The 16,200-nt window shown below is 51.5% G+C and overlaps 1 protein-coding gene across 1 annotated transcript; it reads left to right on the plus strand.

Moving 5' to 3' along the window:
• The first annotated feature begins 6,001 nt into the window (after positions 1–6,001).
• On the plus strand, positions 6,002–15,397 carry LOC128274767 (homeotic protein female sterile). Its single transcript, XM_053013070.1, has 14 exons — positions 6,002–6,121; positions 6,199–6,462; positions 6,550–6,636; positions 6,708–6,926; positions 6,993–7,614; positions 8,685–9,318; positions 9,389–9,957; positions 10,034–10,480; positions 10,558–10,884; positions 10,952–11,479; positions 11,552–11,743; positions 11,823–11,996; positions 12,070–12,146; positions 12,217–15,397. The coding sequence occupies exons 1-14, from the start codon at positions 6,008–6,010 to the stop codon at positions 12,397–12,399; spliced, it is 4,437 nt and encodes a 1,478-aa protein (XP_052869030.1). The 5' UTR covers positions 6,002–6,007; the 3' UTR covers positions 12,400–15,397.
• Positions 15,398–16,200: the final 803 nt, after the last annotated feature.

Here is a 16,200-nt window from a genome sequence, read left to right on the forward strand (position 1 = left end):
CTCACAGCAGCTTTCCACATTGTCTGTTGTTGTGGATTCGCGCGATCGACTACTACGGGGTGCGGGTTATGCGTAGTAAGCTCTCTCGCTGCGCCCCGGGGTGGCCTGGGCCATCTTTTGGCACGATAGAGAGAGATCGAGACAGCGCGAGCGGAATCCAATGCCCGCGAGAGGGAGCGATCGAAACCGGACATGAAACGGTTTCAACAAAATGATCATATTTTCCTCGATCGTCCACGGGGTGGTGGGGGTCCATAAACCTCCGATCGTAAAGCTAAACCTTTTCACCCGCGAGGTCCGCAACGATGCCACATTCTCCTACGGATGTTTAGCGATTTTGTTAGCACCAAAATCTAAAGCCAGGACCATAAAGAAGAGCTGGAATATTTGTTAACAGCCACACGGCGAGATTGTGCGGTGCGATGTTTTGGCACCATAAAACATCTTTGTCCAACGTGGTGAGGGAGGGCCCTTAAGTAGTCCTGCCCCCCGCAAATTCAACGAGTTTTTGCCAATTTTTGTAAACGGTGGCAACTATGTTGTCGCTCCGATAGAGCTTGCCCTCCGCGCGCGATGGGTTTTTGTGTTGCGCAGCGAATTGAACGTGCTTCTTTGAGGTTCTGTGCCAACACCGAGAAGCGATTTGGCGAAAAGTGTTTGCTTTCAAATGTGTGCCGTTCTCCTTCACCTGACGGCGGCTTTCTGGATGATCGCAGCCATATTGTTACCTTTATTTGAACGCGAATTTCGCGTTGTTTAGTTTGACACCACCGTCACCGCCGCAGCACGAAACGCGATGATGAGGTGGCGCTGAGCATTTCAATGTCACAATGTGGCCACCATTTGTTGGCCAGCTTTGTGCAAAGCAGCTCTCTGTGGATGAGGACAGCTTTTTCGGCTGTTTATTTGCTTTTGCGACGACGGGGTTTTGTGCAAAAAAAATCCTTGAACTCGATCACCTTGGGGATCAGCTTTGTGGGGTCGATAATCGGTCGGGTAACGCATTATGCTCGCTGACAAACGGTGGTTTTGGTGTGATTCACCCCTTCATTGAGACACAACATACATTAGGAAGTAGTGATGAGAGCATTCAAACTGGGATAAATCGATAGTAAGTCGTGCAAGAGACTGCAAAAGAAGCAGCACATTGGCCGGGCCAGTAAACAACATGTGCGCGGCGGCGTTGTGGTTGTTGGCCACTGTAAAAAAAATGTGCAGCATGTCGTTTGAGTTAAGGCGCGCTCCGTTCCCTTTTGTCGGCTGTGGTTTATGGTGTAGCGATCATAAATTTATTATTTCATCCATTAGTGAGGTGTGAAGCGTAGTTTTCTGGCTGTTGCCCAGTCCCCACTCAAGTCAAGCAGTCTCAACGGACACGCAATTTTACAAATCGGATCGATTTCGGTTGGTGGACGATAATTACTCAAAACAGCAAACACAAAAAAGCTGCTCGGCGATGCTCTGTTCGATTGACGTCGTGTTGTTTGTAGTAGTGGCTCGTGAACGGGTGAATGGATGCAGTTTTGTAATTTAACTTCGATTGCACAATATTGTACATCAACCGCGAGCGATGCTGTGGCTCACCACCAGCTGAGACAGTGTTTGTGACACCGACCGTCGGAGGGCGCACTTCGCGTTTTGTGTTGCTTTGTTCGGCTCGCGGCGCCCCCCGTCGTCGTCGTCATCAACGTTGGCGATGCGATTCTCTCTCGTACTGTGACACGTTCATACGGTACTTCATCTTTCTTTCTCTCTCTGCGCACTTTCTGTCACTCTCTCGTCGCTAGTGACATTCGGTCGCGGTGCATTGCCGTTTGACCGGAAGTTTCCTTTAAGTGACGTTGAATTAGGGACGCGTAACGTGCAATTAATGGACCGCAGAGTGCGCCCCCGGAAAAGAGGGTATTTGAGTGGTGTGCGCGGTTTTACTAACGATGGCAAAACACAGCCCTCGGACTGTCCAGTAAATAGAGGGGTTCGCAGGACAAAAAACCCTCTCCTCCGGAAGTGCGCGTTGCTCATCTGCGCACACACACACGTAGGCTTCAGACGGGGCAGATACGGGTGTCTCTTTTACTCACGCGCGCGCTGCCCGTCTTTCAAGGCTCGCGGGACGGTGCCGCATTCTTAGCAGCTGATTTTGACAGGCGCGTCGGCTGGCGTTTTTTTTCGTTGGTTTTACGTTTGTTTTTCTTTTTCCCCTTTCTCCTTCTCACAACTGACTGCTCTCTCGCAGTGCGCGATCTTCTCTTTAATCCATCGTCATTGGTTGGGTCGCTGGGATTTGTGAGAAAGTGGGAAAAAGAACAACCCAAACTCTTACTAGCATCGGGGACAGTGTTGAAGCGTGCATTTTGCACGTATTCCAAGAGTTGCAGATTTTCTCTCCGTTCGCTTTCGATCGAAAAGAGATGACACTAAACAGCAGCAGACCGCCATCTGCGAACCTACACGAAATCAAAATGCTGCCCGCGCTGTTACGTGTGGCCCCACTCTCCGATGGATTCCTTAAGCAAGCCGAAGCCGTTGCAATTTAGAAAGTTCAAGGGCGACCATAACGAACCGCCGAAGCCACACGACGGTGCAGCCAAAGAACGCGGACGGCGTGAGTGCGCGCGGTAAACGAGGCAAATCAGCGGTGTTCGCGGCCTCGAAAGTTGCCTACTTTGATGGTGGTGGATTAGTAGTACAGACGATTTCTCGATTGTTTAATGAACTGACAAAATGGCCAAACGTCCTTTAGCGCAGCGTCTGAGTGCGGGCGGAACGTTGATCCGGTATGCCCCCCGACGGGTTGAAGTGGATGACCTTTAGGGGAGGGGGCTTAAACTAGTTATCGATATGTTTTACAAGTCGTTTTTTTTCTTGTAGCGTCCGTGGCACTAGTCGAACACCACGTAAGGAAGGATTCGGTTTACGATCAACGAGCCGCGGCACGAATAATGCATCCATCTGTTAGCGAAGCATGGACACACACACCGTTCACAACGACCAACAGGAAGGCGTGTACCGTTGCCCTCCGGTTAACTGGATCGAGTGTCGAGCTTCATTCTGCCCTCTCCGGTGCCAAACGTTTGCTTGAGTGATAGATCAGAAAAACCGTATCGGTAGTAGCCCGAGTGGAAGTGTTGTGATCGGGTGTTTAAACACTGTGCGAGTCAGAAAATGTCCAGCACTCAGAGCCATCGCCCCATGGTGGTGTGGCATTAAAACTGCACTCCCTCCGCAACGCCACCGTTGTACAGGAGGCAATTATCGAGTCCCCAAGGACACGGTTCCGTTGCGACAAAGATTCATAACTATGCACGGGTTGTGCATCTGGCGGCAATTCCGCAACAGACCCGTGCGGAATAAAGACAACTGCAACTCCTTGGGCACGTACTCCCTGTGCGTAGTAACGATCAGCTGCACGATATCACTACGATCGTGCTATCCGGTTTTAAGCAGCGTATCCGGTTTTGCGCCGTTGATCACTACGGGGAAAACTTGTTTTCTAATATGCCAAACGCATACGCCTCACCGATCCAACTTAAGCCTTTATTTTTGTTGAACTCCTGCTGGTACAGACGTGTGTGATCTCAGACTTGCTATTATTTGGCCATTTTTAAGGCACATTGTCTCAAGAAATAAATACGCTCACGTCGGTTCTATCGACCAGGCAATAAAGCGCGAGCCACAGTGTTACGTTATCGTATGGCGAATGGCGGAAACTGCGCGCTAGGTGAACGGCAAACAACCACCAACAGCCGTTGTGCCGAGACGAATGTTCCGCGAAAACGGCACGCACCGCCCCTTCGTCTTCCTCGGTCCGCGATCGTCGAAGCAAATTTGCACGAACGTGCTGCCGCCATGTGGTGGTGCGTCTAGAGTAACGGTTCACCACTCAGCTCCGGGAACCACCGATCTCCGATGCACAGTCGAAAGAACCCAAGACGGTGATTGTGGCAAGACTAATGTGCTGGTTCTGTTGCCGTCGAACACAAATTATAGCATCGCTATCGAGGGGCGGCACGTATCCGCCGATAAACTGTGCTTGCCACATTTGCATAGCAGCGTCCATTCGGCGAAGAACCCCACTGCGCCACTGTCTGTTCTGATGTGAAAACTTACCTTTCCAATCGAAGATAGGGTCCCCAGCAGCGTTTGCAGGGTTCCTTCGATTAACGATCAATTAACCTTGCGCCCGTTCGCGACGGCGACGGTTATCTTTTAACGGCACTTGAAACATAATGTTGCACCCGGTTGTGGGGTTGGCTGAGTGACCAGTGCTGGTACTCCGTCCAGGTCCCTTGATGTTGTTCATATTTTGCCTCTTTGCCGAGCTGACGAAGAAAGATTGGGCAATTTCGGAATAAATGCTCTCAGCTATTATCGCAATCGGTAGCGATGAGCTTCAATGTTAATTTTTGCGCAAACAAACGGGCGGTGCATAATGAAAAGCTTAGCTTGCTAAGTTATTCTTTGCATCCTTATTCGTTGCGACGTCATACGTCATCGCCATCTAGAGTGTTCCACGGCTCACTTTTGACAGCTGGCTAATGTTGGTACAAATGCTACAAATTAAATTATTATCAAAATACAAACAGTGAAACGCAAACAAGATTGAGAACGGGCACGGCCATTCCTGCGCTTTGCATCCATCCCTCAGCACCGAGAAGCAGTCACGCTGTCTGCCTGGTCACAGTCGCCAACTGATACGGTTGAAGTTCTACAAAGTTAAGTCTCCAACGGCGATCCGATTGTGGTGCTGTGGTGTGAATATGACTTTCGAAAAATGAAACACCCCTGAACTGGCTCCTGAATTTCGGTGCGTCAGGGTGTGTTTTGTTCTGGTGATGGTCAAGGGGTCAGTTAACCAGAGAGCGCGAAGCCTCGCTAGTCTGCGCCGAACCGCTTGCCTTTCGGGTGGGTCTATATTTAGGGTGGTTCGCGTTTGATATTCGACCCCCGTACGTCAACTCTTCACGCCACGGACACGGTCTCGGTCTCTCTGATGGTCTGGGGGGCTATTCTGTGTGCACCTTCTTCCACAGCACAGCACGGTCTGTCGGCGGGACGAGACCGTGGCCATTTATAAAACATAAACCGATTACTGTAATTGCACTGTTCGGACCGTATTTTTAGCAAAATAGTATTAGAAGCAATAGAAAGGACCAGATTTTGTTGAAGCACACGCTTCTGCGCATCGATCTCCCTGGCGCCGATTGTTTAATTCTGAAACTTTCTTCCGCAGATTAAAGTTGTATCGAAAAATCGAAACGGATCGAATCCCCCGAGGGGTATTGTGTGAAGTGTGTTCGGCAGCAGCAGCAGCAGCATCTTCGGTAGTGTTTTCGGTGGTTTAGCTGAGTGGTCGACGCGAATCCGACGGCTTTGAAAACCCCCGTTTTTTACACTCACACACACACACGCACGCATACACAAGAGCACGGATAGTGACCGGCTGAGTGAGTCACCGCGAGAGCAGGGCGCGTTCTGAGACGAGCTCTGTCCCCGTGTTGTGTACGATCGATCGCTCAAGATCGATCATCGACATCTCATCGAACGTCCGCCCCGGCGACAGCAACGTCACGACTGACGGTGGTTGCGGCGGTGGCTTCGAGTGGTAGGACAGGGATAAAAATAACCCTTTCCTTCCCCCCGTGCTCTTCCCCCAGCAGTATTGGCAGTAACACTCAGTGAAGTTCGATTGTGATTCGGTGATATTACTACATACGGCGGCACTCACAACGCCTTTGGTGTGAAACCCGCGCGAGAGAGTTCAACAAAGGCTGCCTTTTGTATAAGTTGTCCGTGTTCCGCTGTTGAGTGTGATTTTGTTTTCCTTTCACTTCCGGCACACTGTTGGTTGGTCTTCGAGGTAAGGTTCTTGTCGCCGCCAGGCGCTCAGTATCGAGGTTCGAGGTTCGTTAATCGAGTCCGTTTCTTTCCTTCGCCACAACAGGGTTACGTGTCGCGAAGTGCAGGAGAGCGGAGACCGTTGGTCACCACCGTCGTCGTCGTCGTCATGAACGCGAAGCAGGACAACAGTAGCGGAGATGAGCAGGTCGAGTGTCCACTGTGCATGGAACCGCTAGAGGTGGACGATCTGAACTTTTATCCCTGTACCTGCGGATATCAGGTAATGCGTGCGCTGCGTGAGATGTTCCTCGTCGCAACCGAATCACGTGATCGATCCCTTCTTCTCCCAATCACCAGATATGTCGCTTCTGCTGGCACCGGATCCGCACGGACGAGAACGAACTGTGCCCGGCGTGCAGGAAGGCGTACCCGGAAAACCCGGCCGACTTTACGCCCCTATCGCAGGAGCAGATTGCGGCGTTCAAGGCGGAAAAGCGCCAGCGGGACCAGCAGAAGCGGGCGAAAATCTCCGAAAACCGGAAACACCTCGCGAACGTACGGGTGGTGCAGAAGAACCTGGTGTTCGTCGTGGGGCTACCGCCGAGACTGGCCGACCCGGAGGTACTGCTTTCCGCAAGGCCATTCCGTGCCGTTTCCGCCTTGTTGATGCCGCTAATCGTCCCCATTTTGATCCGTCGGGTTTTGTAGATTCTGAAGAAGCACGAATACTTCGGGAAGTATGGTAAGATCCATAAAGTGGTCATTAACCCTAGTACAACGTACGCCGGTTTGCAGGTAAGAGAGCGAGTAGCGATAGTAGATGGCACCAGGACCCCCATGATTGACCCCTTTTCTCGCATCCACAGGGTCCGTCGGCGTCGGCGTACGTGACGTACATCAACAACAACGACGCGCTGAGGGCAATCCAAAGCGTCAACAACATCATGATCGACGGGCGACTGATAAAGACGAGCTTAGGTACGACCAAGTACTGTAGCCACTTTATGAAAAACCAAACCTGTCCCAAGCCGGACTGCATGTACTTGCACGAGCTGGGCGACCAGGAGGCTAGCTTTACGAAGGAGGTAAGAAGAGGGTTCGTCGTCGATCGAGAAGAATGGCGTCCGCTAATACGCGTTCCCATTTCGCAGGAGATGCACCAAGGGAAGCATCAGGAGTACGAGAAGCGGTTGCACGACTCCATGCAGGCGCAGTTAGGTCTGACGTCGGCGGGTGGTGGCCCCGGCAGCGCTGGTAGTGCGGGCAGTGGTGGTGCGATCAGCAACGGTACTACCGGTAGCGGTGGCGGCAGTGGCGTTGCGCTGCCCAACTCGGCATCCGCGACCACGATAGCCAGTCTCGGGCAGACGGCAGCGGCGGTCGTGGCGGCAACGATCGTGCCATCGGCGACGGGGGCCTCCTCGGCAGCAGCATCAACTGCAGGTGCGTCCACGCTGGTGGTAAATGGCAGCTGTGAGGGTGGTGTGGCGGGTAGTGGTGGTGGTAGTGAGAGTATGCCCAGGTCCCACGCTGGCGTCAGCGGAAGCCACAGCCACAGCACGGCGGCGTCCACGACAAAAGGCATCGGCATCAGCAGTTTGCTAGGTTCTGGTGGCAGCAAGTCAGGTGATATTAAACAGATAAGCGACATAACCAATGGACCGATACAGAACAAAGACGCGTGGCCAAGCTTATCGACGGCGCCACCCCTCACCACCGGCTGCGGCGGAAGCGGCGGTAGCAATAAGGAGAATAAGCTTAACGGTAAAACAGGTGTGTGTGTGGGCTCTCGCGAAGGCATAGAACCGTATTTCTATCACTACTACTACTACTACTACTACTACCAACAAACACTACTTACAACATCAACTGTAACTGGACACACCGTATCGGGAGCATCGGAACGTGTTCATGGAGGATTTGATCCCAATTCCAGGCTCAAGTTTTGCTCCTTGTTTTCCCCTTGAATGACCCGCTTTATCAGCCCTCCAATTGAACTGCACTGGTGATGATCGTTTAAACGGTAGTGATCACTAGTTGAGACAGAAAACGAAGGATCGGAAAAGTGCACAGAACTCCATGAACAGAGTGTGCGGCACGGCGTCCTGTGCCATTGTTACTAACGATTGTGACTAACAATCTTAATTCGAGACGCGAGTTTTGTGAGTTAGTGTGTGTGTGTGATACGTTTTTCCGGTAAACAAATTCTTTCCCCACCGAAAACCCAGTGTGACGGCCACTGCAAGCAGGACGGCGACCATACCTGAAACGACATTCTGTGTCATCTACTATTGGTTATGTCTCGACTCTGTGATCACGTTTGCCTATTGCTCTGCCTACTCTGATCGGAATCGAACTAGATGTCATTTTAGAAGTACCATTTAAATATGTCCTTGAACCGTTACCGCGACAGGTCTGCATAGTTCAAATGATGATTGTGTGCCTTTGGTTGGCCTTTGGTTGGTTGGTTTGCTATTTTTACAATGTTGATTAGTATTTGCGAAGCCAGAATCATGCCTTTTAAGACTATTCCATGTTTGTTTTTCTTCATTTTTGTTTTGAAAAAGCTTAGTTGAAGTTGTTTTAGAAGAAGAAACGTATTTTCGTAAAGTGTTATTTGTTGGAGTGCGTGGTTTGTTTTTCATAAGAAACCTAAAAGAGAAAATTAAACATTCCTCAGTGCGAATAGTACTGATAACACTACGTACCTACTACCACCCAACCGACCCACCAGCTCAGCAGTGTCTGGTGAAGCAGAAGAGCCTCGGGATAGTGGACCTCGGGATGTACATTCGGCGTCTGGCATCATTAACCCCGATTCGTTTCTCGATTCACGTTTCCAGCAGCTAACAAAGAGAACACGGCATCGAACCGAATTGACCGAAAGCACGAAACGAAATCTCGCTCGAAGGGAGGCAAAAACAAAGCACAGCCACAACACAACAACAAAAACAGTCACGACAATTCCAGTAATCATAAAGATAGTACAACTAACGTGACTAGTGCCAACGGTGTTTGTGCTGCAGCTGCCGGGGGCAATAAGGGTGCGTCGCTGGCGAACGGCAAGGGCGGCAAGATGGCCAACGGTAAGCAGCGCAGCAGCAACGCTGGCAGCGGAGGTCCGCTGCAATCGCACGAGGCAGCCCTCAACGGAGGCAGCAACAAGGAGGTACACAACAATAGCAAAAACCTGAAACAGCAGCAGAAGCATCAGCTTCAGCAGCACCAACAACAGCAGCAGATCATTCTCAACAGCAACGATGGCAGTGAGTCGAAGGGACAGAGCAAAAGGCACGACCCGAACGCAACGACTGCTGCCACCGCGGCGAGCACGGCGGACCGTGGAGTGGCTAACGGTGCTAACGGCCATATCATCAACGATCTCGACGACGATGATGACGAACTGGACTTTGAGGACCTGGACAACGACGCCCTGTCGTCGGACAATGATGGCAAAACCGATTCACCTTCGCTAAGGTAAGGAAGATCACTTGATCACGTCACGATCACGTGCGTTAACCCCGGGTTTTTTCTTTTCATGGAGCAGCAGCACGGAGTCGTCCCAGAATGGTGGCGACAGTGGTTCGCTCAGTGAGACGGCCAGTGGCAAGAGCTCACCCGGAGCGTACACCGATCCGTTGGGCAACGGAACCGATCAAAATGTGATAGCAGCAGGCAAGGAGCCGGCACCAGCGACGGAAGACAGTGGCGATAATGTGGCGCTTCGCAGCTCATCGTCGCCTTCCGCCTCTTCCATCGCAACCACCACTTCGACGTCATCGGAGAATAGTAATGCTATTGTGGCCAGCGAAAGCTCGCCGGCCACTGTTGCGACCGTAGCGTCTTCGGCGGTTAGTTCGTCACCGTACGGCACCACGGACGGTTCCAGCTCTACGACGCTCAGCTCATCGATGGGCAAACTGGCCCTCACCAGCAGCACCTCCGCAAACGGTAGTATTCTGAACCACAAGTTCACGGGCAACGGCGCCAACCTGATCGAGGCACCGGCGACACGGTTCGGTAGTCTCACCGGTGCCACCCTGCTCGACGACAACAGCAGCTTCTTTTCGTACGATTCCTTCAATCTGCACGCTAAGCAGTCGGCAACGGACTTAGGTTTGCTTCATTTCTGCTACCCAGCAGCTCCCCTGGCGGGGGAACGACCGAACTAATGATTTGCTTTGGTTTGCAGCACTTAATGGTGGTGGCAACCAGAGCGGGTTGACTTCGTCCCAGTTGCCGGATCTCCTGAGTGGTACAAATGACACGAACGATCAGCACGCCAAGGAGTTGCTCAAGAATATGGGCAATCTTCAGCAGCAGGCTCAGCAGCATCATCCCCAGCATCAGCAGCAGCAGCAGCACCCGCACCAGCAACACTTGTTCCAGCATGCGGCTCGATTCCAGCAGCACCTGAACGGGCTCATCGGCAACGGTGACGTCATGGGCGGTGGAGTTGGCCCCACGGAAGACCTAGAGGCAACGCTGAGCAAGTACGTGATGCGCAATAAGCTAGACGATCACCACGAAGAGTGGTTGCGCTTGCAACAGCAGCAGCAACAGCAACAGCAGGAACAACAGAAACGTGGTCACCTAAACAACGGACTGAACGGACTGCCACAATTCATTAATTTTAACGGTACGTTCTGTGGCTGGAGTTAATTTTGGGAAATACTAGCGTTACCATTTTAATCCGCCGTTTTCTTGGCATTGCAGAATTTGGAATGAACGATTTCATGCACAAACCGAACGTCATTCAAGGCAACTTCCTTAGTCAGCAGCAGCAGCAACAGCAGCAACTGCGGTTACACACGGACGTGGGCCAAATGTATGGCAACGCCAACATGTCGAAGCTGAACAAGTTCTTCGACTTTCACAAGAACCAGCAACAGCAGCAGCAGCAGCAGCAGCAGCAGCAGCAACAACAGCAACAATTTTTACTCAACGGACAACACAATTCGCTCTCGCAGGCGGTAGACATGAATTTAGTTAATCTCCTCGAGAACAGTCGGTTGAACGGCCATTTTCTCGACCAACACAATGGTACGGCATCGATCGGCATCTTACGATGCGAAACCAAATTCACTCACACGGTGTTGCCCTTTTGCAGGTTTGTTGGGATCACAGCTACAGAAACAACGGTTACTCAATCTCAACGCTCACAATCTGCTGCTGAACGGTGGTGGCAATCCGCTACAGCAGCAGCAGCAACAGCAACACGTTGCGGCGGCGGCCGCGGCCGCGGCAGCAGCTGCAGCCGTTTCGCAGCACCAACAGCCACCATCATCCACGCAGCAGCAACAGTCAGGCAACAGGATCCACAATCCTCAGCAACAGCAGTCCCAGCAGCAACAGCAGCAGCAGCAACCACAGCAAGTGGCGCAGTATTCGCAAAACCCGACGGTCGACGATGAGCTCGGATTCGATCCGTTCCTCGAAACGCAGAAAGCGTTGGCCGAGCTGATGAACGACGAAATGAATCAGCAGCAGCTACCCCAGGGTGCAGCCAACCACACCAAGCTGCTGGAGCAACAGCAACAGCAGCAACAGCAGCAACAGCAGCAACAGCGAACACGGATGCCACCGCCTGGCTTCAATCACATGAATGCTTTCGGATTCGGTGTACCGCGAGCGCAAGGTGAGTGTGGCTCGCAACTCTGGACCCTGGCACACAGTAATCACTAACGATCGTTCTTTTTCGCGTGCCCAGGGAGTAAAATATTGCCCTTCATGAACGGTGGCATGCCGCTACCGAACGGTCAGCAGCAGGCACCGGCGCAGGCCGGCAGCTGGAACAAGCAGCAGCAGCAGCAGATGCAGCAGCCATTCATGGGTTTCCAGCCGAACGAACCGAACCATATGGCCCCGCCTCAGGGCCCGCAGAATGGTCTCAACAAAGCAGGTACGTTGCAGCTTCACTCGAAGCGCGCCACCGTTGGCTGCTTTCGTAATAATAATTTTTTCCCTGACCCACACGCCAGCTTATGGTAACAATTTCGCCGACTGGACGTCCCTCGATCCGGCCATCGTATCGTACCGTCAGTTCTCGTTCATGAACGGGCCCAACCAGGCGACCGGTGGCGATATGTTCCTCTCCGCCCAGCAGCAGCAGCAGCAGCAAATGAATCAGCAGCAAAACCTTCAACCTGGACAAGGTATGTGTTTGGGACCCGCTTTGGGAGGGTTTGGGTCAGCAAGCGCCTATAATGTGGATTCCTTCTCGTACAGCTTTCGGGCACCATGGTCTCAACTTGCAGTCGAACTTGATGGGTCAACAGCAGCAGCAACAGCAAGCTAATCCACAGGTAACAGCCAGGAACTAAGGCCTTCAGCATGAGTTCACCAATCGACCCTCATCCGTAATTTGCTTTGCAGCTTAACTTTTCTCACGCCAACTGGCTAAACAACGAGCAGAACGTCTACATGAACGGCGGGCTGACGAATGGTGGCGGCGGCGGCTTCCCGAACGGTTTCGACAAATTCTCCATCCCGATGCCGCCGGGATTCCAGAACAACGTGCCCGGCAACAACAAGCAGAAAGCCGAGTGCATCAACTAAGCGTCCCCCTCGCGTCCATTTCTCTTTACACCGAACACCAACCAACCAACAGAACCACCACCCAGAACTCCTAGCCAACCGATCAATCAAACGGACCGCAAACCTTAAAAATCGACCGACAAACGACCGACCGCCACCGCCGTAGGTGAATGGATGGAATTGTCTTTCTTGCTCGGAAAAAGGGCCCCGATAAAATCGCCCCGCTTCACAGAGAGTGGCGGTTGTGGCATCTACTTTGTGATAGGATGGCGCACCGATCGTGCAACCGTGCTTGAATGAGCTGCACAGCCCGTCCCGTGCTGTGTGTGTTCTGATCTGTGGTATCTACAATGTAAGCTGTGTGTGTGTGTGTGTGTGTGTTGTGAGTGTGTGCGTGCAAGGATCAGTCATTAACGACGTACTAAAGTCGAGTCGTCGAGTTCCTTTCCCTCTGAATGCAGCAGTGCCAGAAACGGCGACATTAATCAGTAGAATATGAAAATTGCGCGGAGGACATAGCGTAGCGTAGCATAACACTGAAACGAAATAAAATTTCCACCCAATTGGTTCGATCACACTACGATCATCTGACGCACACGCACACACGACGCGCGCGCACACATCCCGAACGGCGACGGCTCGACCGCGAATGGAAGCGTATGTTTGCGATGAGAAAAGTTAAACGAATGTAGCTTATCGAACGGGACGTGGGATGTCCCCTCGGGAAACGGTTTTTGTGGAACCGAAAGCAAACGTACCTGTGGAACGCAACAAAACGAACGAGCAGAGACGTATCAAGGGAGCGAAAAGCAAATTCAGATTTCAGTCGGTGGCTCCGAACGGCACACTGCAGAGAGAGAGAGAGAGAGAGAGAGTGTCCCACCCCAAAAGAAAGCGGGCGATCCGCCCGCGCTACTTGAGTGTAATTTTGCGAACACCACAAAAGGAACTTCGGTTTCTGATGTGTTGATTTTTTTCTTTCGATCTGCATTGATTGCTCAGTCGGATCGTGATCGTTCACGCCGCTCCCAGTGGAGGAGTGGAGTGCGTGATCGGCAGCAGGAGTGTGCCTCAAACGACATTGCAAAATCGCACAGCAGGTATCTTCTTTGGAGCACGGTGGGACCTCTGATGGGACAGGTTTGCTTACATTGCCGCTGCGGCAGATCAAACCACCGATCGTCCGATCGCTGGTGACAGGACGATCGATCGAACGGAAAATGGAAGACACACGAGACACTCCAGCAAACCTAGGGTTGACTCCACTCTTACCACTCGCGGAAGTTGGTCGAAACTTTCCGAGAAATGTTATAAATTATGTCCAATACAATGTCTGGCAACACAATGTTTAAACGGAACCAACATTGCAACACTAGAGGGCGCAAAATGGTTAGGCACGGACGGATGGGTGGCCCATTATATTCTCTATTACACTATTATTATGAATATTATTGATTATTTAAAAATTCTATCCCTGACCACGCACGCGAGAGACCACCTTTCAATAATCGATGGGACTTTTAAGAGGCGGTGACCGCAGGTGTGACCACTTTATAATATGCAATACCCAAAATTATAACCAATCATAAGTAAGCAAAGAAACCAGCCACAATGCGGCAAAAGATCGGAGAGCGATCGTCGTTACATGAGAAAGAGAGCGCGCGCAAGAGAGTGAGACGCACAGGGGGATCCGTGGGGACGCGATTGGGCTAATCAACCGCTTTCCGCGCAACGATCGGCACGCGGGGGCCTTCGGTGATCGGATACGATCAGACAGACAGACCAGATGGAAAGGATGGAAGAGGAAATGCTTGAATCCGGACAATGCATCCCCGGCAGTGGTGTCAAGCTGCGACATGAGATGACGAAAGCGATCCATGCTTAACCCGGTGACACACGGAAACGGTGTGCAAAAAAGTGTTGCAGTGCACGGGGGGCGTGTGTTTGCGGAGCGATCTCTCCAGGCATGTGCAAACGTTAAGGGTGCACAGGGGATCGCTCCACTCCACGGCCCCCCTCTGCACCCGCATCTTTCTAGTCATGTTTGTTTCCGCTCGGTGTCGCTCGGATGGTTCGCGTTTCGGATGACGATTGGGTTGGCCCCTGTTGTGGGCCCCGCCCCAATCTCGGTTCCTGCACCGAAACTGGCAGGCGCAGGACATGATATCACTGGCTTATACGGGGGTTACCATTGATCCTCTCGCCACGTATAATGTACAGCCACACGCCGCGTTGATCGCGGGCGTACCATTCACAACCTTTCCATCCTTCTTCCACACGCAAGAAGGGCCTTCAGGGCTGGAGTTGTACTCGGAAAGTGAGCCAAACAAATGAAGCAAATGAGGTGGGACCCAAATTGCGACCCCCTTTTTGGCCTTCATGTAAGGAATACACATAAATGATGCCTTTGAGAAGACCAATCTTGCGTTCCCCGCGATCCAGAGATCGATAGTACGGGAGGGAGAGAGAGAGAATGCCCACACTAAACCTTATATGCTATACAAAACACTAAGGAATATGACATTGTGAATCGAAAGTATGCTAACAAAAGAGACCCGTGTTGTGCTGCTGATGTTGCTGTTAGGCAAAGCCGAGAGAGCTTTGCGTGCGTTGAACGCGAAACACATTATAAATAATACACGCGACGAGAAGAAGACGCTGATGATGATGCTGAGATACTGAAGATGCTGCGATGGTGGCGCAGAGCGAGCGGTCAAGCCAACCGCGCAATATGTAGCAAATTTAAACGATAAACAAACACACAACACAAATGATTGCCGTGCCCGTCGTGGCGTAGCTAAACGTAATCCGTAAAATGAACCTTGTTGTGGCGATCACGACGGCGTACACACGGGACGCGGATCGAGGTCGGTGGGTGCAGCACTCGTGGTGCCGGCCGTGGAGAAAAGACGATATAAATTGAAGCATAAGAACGAGCGAGACGCGCGAATGGCGGGAAAGTATAATACAGAGTAAAACGATGAGAAAAAATGGCAAAAAGTGGAAAAACTGAGAAAACTATGAAAATATACTTAATATTTGAAAAAAAAAATGCCAACCCGTTCTTTGTGTCTTTTATTTTGTAGTGTTATTGTTTGAAAACTTACAATCACAATCTTGCCCCTTCTCAGCATGTCTGCGGACCATTGAGTCGATGGCCAGCAAGCGCCATGAATCTGTTCGCTCAAACAAAGCATAAAAAAGTTTTACAAACACAATTGTAATTTTAATACAAAAGACCCTCGGACAATGACGCCGGCGATGGTCCGAACACAAAACACACCAAAGCTGCAATATTCTGCAACGCGCGAACCCCAAAGAAAGCGAACTTACAAGAAACATATGCTGTCCGGCACTGGCCACCGCACAGAGACCACCTGGGCCACCCTGTCGAACGTGTGCTGGGTGGAGTTTTTTAATTAATTTCCGGTTTCTCTTGAGCGCTTGACCGGTGGTTAGCATGCCGGGAACTGTGAGTGTTTCCCCGTCAGCATTCCAGTGAACCGTCGGCACACCACCAGGAAGGGACGTTGTCGAAGGACATGCGTCAAAAAGGGATTCCTTCTGTTTTGTCTCCTTCGAAAAGTTGCGCCATGGGCCACAGTTCGGGTGCCACATCCCACATCGTTACAATTGTAATTACTTTCCGGTGGCCGAGAAAACTTTCGACGCGTGCGCCACTTATTGCAAATTCCTTCGGGGCTTTGGGTGTTCCAAGTTCCAATCGGTTTGGTATCCTAATGATTGACGCAAGTGTCAAGAGCGAGCATAATTGTCTTCGTTTTTGTCGCTTCCCGCAATCCTTTTCCGAACAGGAATTAA

The sequence above is a fragment of the Anopheles cruzii genome, chromosome 3, assembly GCF_943734635.1.
Source record: "Anopheles cruzii chromosome 3, idAnoCruzAS_RS32_06, whole genome shotgun sequence".
NCBI lineage: Eukaryota > Metazoa > Arthropoda > Insecta > Diptera > Culicidae > Anopheles > Anopheles cruzii.

What these genes read in the sequence shown, in the direction of transcription:
- LOC128274767 (XM_053013070.1), top strand. Translation starts at nt 6,008, where the DNA reads ATGAACGCGAAGCAGGACAACAGTAGCGGAGATGAGCAGGTCGAGTGT. An exon ending in TAAGCTTAACGGTAAAACAG is followed by an intron (nt 7,615 to 8,684) that starts GTGTGTGTGTGG and finishes TCACGTTTCCAG; the next exon opens with CAGCTAACAAAGAGAACACG. An exon ending in AAACCTTCAACCTGGACAAG is followed by an intron (nt 11,997 to 12,069) that starts GTATGTGTTTGG and finishes CTTCTCGTACAG; the next exon opens with CTTTCGGGCACCATGGTCTC.